This window comes from Salvia splendens, chromosome 4, assembly GCF_004379255.2.
Source record: "Salvia splendens isolate huo1 chromosome 4, SspV2, whole genome shotgun sequence".
Lineage (NCBI taxonomy): Eukaryota > Viridiplantae > Streptophyta > Magnoliopsida > Lamiales > Lamiaceae > Salvia > Salvia splendens.
In genome coordinates, this window is record NC_056035.1 from 1,923,584 (window position 1) to 1,929,583 (window position 6,000).

Consider the following 6,000-nt stretch of genomic DNA (forward strand, 5'->3'; position numbering starts at 1 on the left):
GCATCCCCACCACTACCACCGGCATTACTCATTTCTTAAATTGATCTTGTACAGAAAGTAAGGTAGAGAGAGAGTACTCGTTAAAACAAGTGGTGCGAATGAAAATGAGGTTCAACGCGCGTATATATAGTGTTTTGCGAAAAAAAAAAAAAAATATTTAAATCCGACGCCGGTTTGGCGCCGATCCGGGAGCCACAATGGCGCCCGTGAGGATCGGCGTGGGAACCGGCGTCAGCGCGGGAATCGGCATGGCGACGCCGATTTTGACGCCGATTTCGCCCACGCCGGTTCCAATGGTTCGGCGTCAAACCGGCGTGGGCGAAAAAATCGGCGCTCCGGTGGTGACGCCGACCATTGGAGATGCTCTAAACGACGTCACCTCATCCCTCTCACCTCCACTCCCACCGCTGCGCAGAGGGAACCCACACGACGCCGTTTTGCGTCGCTTTCCATCTTCACCATGTGTTAAAGCTGCTTCGGCAGTCTCAGAAAACCTTTTTCTCTCTCCCTCTCCTTTTTCTCTAGGAAAGCGCTCTGTGTTGGAAAATCCGAAGCGATACAGCTCCGGTGATGTCTACGCCGGCGCTGGTGGCAATTGAGGCTCCGACGTCATCGCCGCCTCCGCCCGGCCCTCCTTCCCCGGCGGAGCTTCTGCTTCCGCCGCCGCCTTCGGGTAATGTCACTCCGCCGGCGATTACGCCGCCTCCAGCTGCGTCAAGCAACCGCGCGACGCTGGTGGCGCTGGGAGTGGGGATAGGGATTGGCGGATCGATCGTGCTGGTTTTCGTTGGTATTTTTGTGATTTGGTACAAGAGAAGGAGGAGGAAGCGTTTTGGAGAGGACGGATTCGGTCATGGTCGTTCACAGAAACAGGGGCTTCATCTCAAAGGTTGATAGTAATATTTTTTTGCTAATATTTTAAGCGTTTTATTGAATTTTTTTTTGCTTGCTCTTGCATATGTTGTGGAATACTTTTAGTAACGGCGAAGTCGTTGGGGGGACTCTATTTTGGTTGGTTGACTTAGTGAAGACAAAAGAGACTACAGTTGTCTGCAAATTGACATATGATTTGGAGTTTTTAGAATAAATTAGTTTCAAGATTATTCTTTTGCTGATGAGATTAGGTTAAAAATTATTTTATTTTAGATTCTGGTACTGGAATTTTCATGTAATCCAAGCCAAGTTATTTTATTTAATCGTTTGGCATTTTCTGTGTGTGAATAGCCCCAACTGGATGTCGACATTCAATGTTAATGACATAATGATTGCTGCATAGTGAATCTTGCTACACTTGGCTCTTCACCTAGAAATTCTTGCTAGAAATGAATCTCTTGCTGGTTGAAACCAGCATCGAGTTTGAAGAGGTCTAACTAGCTCTGCTACGCTAAAGATGAAATTTGGTGATGGCAAAGAAACTTTTTTAGTTACGAGGTTTTGATTGCTCCGAGTTTCAGTTTGCATGTTCTAACTTCAGACTTGTGTTAATGCCTATGGATTTAAGCAATTAAATGTCTGAACATTTTTTGTTGCTTCTGTTTAAGATTATTCATAGTACAAGCGTTAAGGATCACAACAATCTAAGTTTATCATTCAAGGGTTTTGAGAATAACATGAATTTCTGTTGACTCTACGATACCCATGTCTGTCTCTATGACCATGTATGTTTGTATTTTTTCCAAGCATACCTTATGAAATTGTTGCTTTTACAGATGATCCTTATCATGGTCCACCATACAACATGCCGCCTACTCCACCATCTAACGTCTTTGGACTTCCAAAGCCTACTCCCCCACGGGTTGTTTCATCAAATTCTCACCAATCTATTGATGTATCCACTACTCCACCTTTTTTTAGTAGCAGCCTGAACTCCTTGGAGGATATTCCACAAACAACAATTCCTACGTGCTTGGATTCCACAAAAACTACATTCACTTATGAAGAACTTGCATTTGCAACAGATAATTTTTCTGACACCAACCTCCTTGGTCAAGGTGGTTTTGGATATGTTCACAAGGGAGTGCTTCATGATGGTAGAGACGTTGCAATCAAGCAACTAAAGATGGGGAGTGGTCAAGGGGAGCGTGAGTTTCAGGCAGAGGTGGAGATTATAAGTCGTGTTCATCACAGCCATCTAGTATCACTACTTGGGCACTGCATTTCAGGGGCTCGAAGGTTGCTTGTGTATGAATATGTCGCTAATCAAACTCTGGAGTTCCACTTACATGGTATGTGATGGACTTCACTTGACTATTTTTGCAGTAGGTTTGCCATATACACAGCTCTACTTCTACCTGAATACATGATATTCTTTTAATTTTCATAAGCAGTCTTTTCCACTTGCAACATGTAACACTGTTTCCAAACTTTAGGAACTTAAAGTGTGGATAAAATTTGTCATGCTCCATCTCTTTTTTTAACTACTGTATAATCTCTGATGTGTATGATGCAGGGAAGGTGTGCAAACATCCTATAAACTGGGCTACTAGGATGAAAGTTGCCCTGGGCTCGGCAAAAGGATTGGCATATTTGCACGAGGACTGTATGTCTTACCTGCTCCTACTTATGAACATTATCTCTACTCTATTTCATAAAGGACTTAATCACATTAATGTTGATGATATTAACAGGTCATCCTAAGATCATACACCGTGATATCAAGTCATCTAACATTCTTCTTGATGAAAATTTTGAGGCCAAGGTGAGTTTATATGTTCTATAAGGAGTTATTATTGGCCATTTGGTACTTGATCTTGACCATATTTTGACTCGGTATTTCTATGGAATATTTTCCATGGTGGGTAGTAATGGAGAGAAAAAAAAAACAGAAAAAAATGAACAGAATGGAAAGATAAGTGATTAGAATCTGTACTCCATCAGAGAGCAGAAAGTCAAACATTGCGCTCGAATCATGGCCGAAACAGAAATCCTAAATACTTGAATTCGTGCATCTAATATTTGACTGCGATTGGAGATACAAACGCTCCAAAGTTAAGGGGAAACGGTCTTCTTGGATTGATGGAGACTACTATAAGTCTAAGATATTAATAAGCAGGAAATGGTTAGGTGCATTAGTAGTAGGTGTATGGATGCAAAAAAAGACATCTAGTCTTTGTGTCATAGACTCATAGGTGTTACTATCATAGTAGTTTAATTAAAAAGAGTGTCAAGATCATGGAGAGCATAAAAAGGAGTAAAGAAGACAGCTTTAGTTAGAAAGAGCTTTGTTCATACAGTTGATGAATTATATTCAATAATTTCTTCCTAAACCGTAGGAAAATATGTTGTCTACGACAATCGGTTAGACAGAAAAGTAGTAAAGAAGCTTGCAGTCATTTTTTTCTTCTTTTAATTGCTTATTTCTTAATTTTTCATATTTCACCTATTTTACCCTGTTCTCTGAAAGAAAGATGACTGCCGGTCTGCTGCTAATATTTGTACTTAAATCCTCTAATTTTGTGCTCTTTTTAAAGTGAAATTCAAATTCTTATGTTAAATGAAGTCATCATTCATCAATTGAGATTGAAATCCAGGTAGCAGATTTCGGACTGGCTAGGTTCTATTCAGATACTGATACTCACGTCTCCACTCGGGTAATGGGAACTTTTGGGTAAGCTTCTAGAGACTCGCTCTCTACTTCTCACTCATGGGTGTGATGCCTAAACTGCTAAACTTTGAAAGGAAATATAGACTAAAGCTTTTATCTCAAAATATCACAAGCCATTTTGTAAAATCTTATTTGACGACACTATATTTCATTGATGTATACCTCATTATTTGCAGTTATTTAGCTCCGGAATATGCACTTACTGGAAAGCTAACAGAGAAGTCAGATGTCTTTTCATTTGGCGTTGTTCTTTTGGAGCTGATTACTGGTCGCAGGCCAATTGACAGATCACAAAACTACCTTGATGATAACATTATTGATTGGGTGAGCATTTCTTCGATCTTGTCCTTCTACTTACTGAATATAGACTGAGGATCCACGTGCATTTGCATTAATTCTAGTGGAGTTATGTTGAGCATTGTAACAAGCTATATGCTTGAGTATACACGTCAATTGTAAGAGACACATATAAGATAAAAGCTTGTTGACAATTAATTCCTGGAAATTTCAACTTTATAAAAGCTCATTGAAGAAAGCTAGCTATGAGTTAATAGGACTTCTGCATCAACCAATCCATGCTTTCCGACTACCATTATTTTCTTGCTTGTGTCCATGCCTTTCTTGCTCATTTTCCCCTCCTCTTAGTTAGGAGGCTCTACACGTGCTTCAGATGTATAACTTGTCTAAATCAATACAGGCAAGGCCTTTGCTTTCGCAAGCTCTGGAAAATAACAACTTTGATTGCGTGGCTGATCCGAGGTTGCAGAAAGATTATGACTCTGTAGAGATGGCTCGGATGGTTGCTTGTGCTTCTGTCTGTGTTCGTCATTTGGCTCGACGCAGGCCAAAGATGAGTCAGGTACCATCTATATATGCTTGCCGAGAACAACCCATCAAGCTCCTAGTCCCTACTCTGCATTTAAAATGTCGACTTCAACGAAGGTGCTCCCAACTTTAAAAAACTTTGTACTCTTGATTCTTGATGCAGATAATACTAGCTTTGGAAGGAAAGCTGCCTCTGGATGACTTGACCGAGCCCATTCAATCAAGGCAGAACGCTTTAAACAACGATTCTCACGATAGCTCAGACTACGACTCATTATATGACACCACACAGTACAGAGAGGATCTGATAAAGTTCAGGAAGATGGCATTAGAAAGTGCTGAACACACTGTAAGTGAGTACAGCGGCCCGACTAGCGAGTTTGGCCTCCGGCCCTCCGGCTCTAGCAGCGAAGTTCTAAGAAACATACAAGTGACATAGTCTGCATTTTATTTTTGTTTATTTATTATTTTTTTGCTGAAGATGTTACTTGAGAATAACTGGCAACAGGGGAAAAAGCTGTGTAAATTATTTCTGATGGGAAATATTTGTAGGTTAGTTGGATATTTGTGTCTGCATCATATATTCTCACTATGCTGGTGCTATTTATAACTAGCATTCTGTTAATCACCTCATGGCCTATGCTTATGTTCTTTCTTCTATACTAATTAAATTCTAATTGAGTTTAATAAATTTTAAGTTGAACTACCGTATTGAATTGAATGTAATTGAATTCTTCATTTCCAGGAACTTTCGGTCCTTGCTTCGTCAACTTGGAAGTTAACTTCATTTTCGAAATATTTATTTGAATAGGACGGTTATTAAATATACAGGACCATCTACAAATAAAATTTAATTTTGCATTAAAAAGATAGTTGGCACCATCAGAGCATCCGCAATGGGCGGACGATGGCACGCCCGATGGAGCGCATCGTCCGCGCCATGCATCGTCCGCACCCATTGCGGGTGCGTGCCATAGGGCGCGGACGATAGTCGCGCCCTATACTTCGGTCGCGGAGGATAGCGCGGACGACAGCCGCAATGGGGCGGACGATGGCCATCGTCCGCGCCATCGTCCGCCCCATTGTGGAGGTCGCGGACGATCGACTCGGACGATGGCACGCGGTTTTGATTTTCTATTTAAATCTCGTTTCTCATTCAGTTGTGCATACGAACATATCGACTATCTCTTTACATATTCTCTCTCTACATCCAACCAAAATGAATCTCGGCGACGACACCAATAGTTCTAGTTCGTCTGAATCCAGTGGTTCGCTTGACGAAGCATTAGATGCAGCCGTTGAAGAGGCCATGGCGGCATGCTATGCGCAAATGCAGCGCGAGAAGGAGGCGGCGGCCGCGGCGGCAGCGGCAGCGACTGAGCAAGTCCATTGGCATATTCGACATAGGTCGTATGTCCGACGCGACCACCAGGAAGCTCACAGACGTCTGGTTGAAGACTATTTTGCCGATCAACCGCGATGGGGCCCGACTGTTTTCCGCCGCCGGTTTAGAATGTCGAGGTACCTTTTTCTCAGCATTGTTCGTACATTGTCTTCACGTGATGAATACT

At 41.9% G+C, this 6,000-nt stretch overlaps 1 protein-coding gene across 2 annotated transcripts; it reads left to right on the plus strand.

The window, feature by feature from the left end:
- The first annotated feature begins 259 nt into the window (after positions 1 to 259).
- On the plus strand, positions 260 to 5,054 carry LOC121799354 (proline-rich receptor-like protein kinase PERK1). 2 transcript variants are annotated; one of them, XM_042198697.1, is made up of 8 exons: positions 260 to 889; positions 1,710 to 2,225; positions 2,450 to 2,539; positions 2,628 to 2,698; positions 3,531 to 3,607; positions 3,781 to 3,928; positions 4,302 to 4,463; positions 4,593 to 5,054. In XM_042198697.1, exons 1-8 carry the CDS (start codon positions 571 to 573, stop codon positions 4,866 to 4,868), a joined length of 1,659 nt encoding a protein of 552 aa, XP_042054631.1. In that variant the 5' UTR covers positions 260 to 570; the 3' UTR covers positions 4,869 to 5,054. The 2 variants fall into 2 exon arrangements, with proteins under 2 accessions (XP_042054631.1, XP_042054632.1); XM_042198698.1 differs by lacking the exon at positions 260 to 889 and adding an exon at positions 1,360 to 1,431.
- The last annotated feature ends 946 nt before the right edge of the window (positions 5,055 to 6,000 follow it).

Bases quoted from the DNA above. Each gene is read 5' to 3' on its own strand.
- LOC121799354 (XM_042198697.1), top strand. From the start codon at position 571: ATGTCTACGCCGGCGCTGGTGGCAATTGAGGCTCCGACGTCATCGCCG. The intron at 2,540-2,627 runs GTATGTCTTACC...TGATATTAACAG, and splicing joins GGCATATTTGCACGAGGACT to GTCATCCTAAGATCATACAC. The intron at 3,929-4,301 runs GTGAGCATTTCT...AAATCAATACAG, and splicing joins ATGATAACATTATTGATTGG to GCAAGGCCTTTGCTTTCGCA.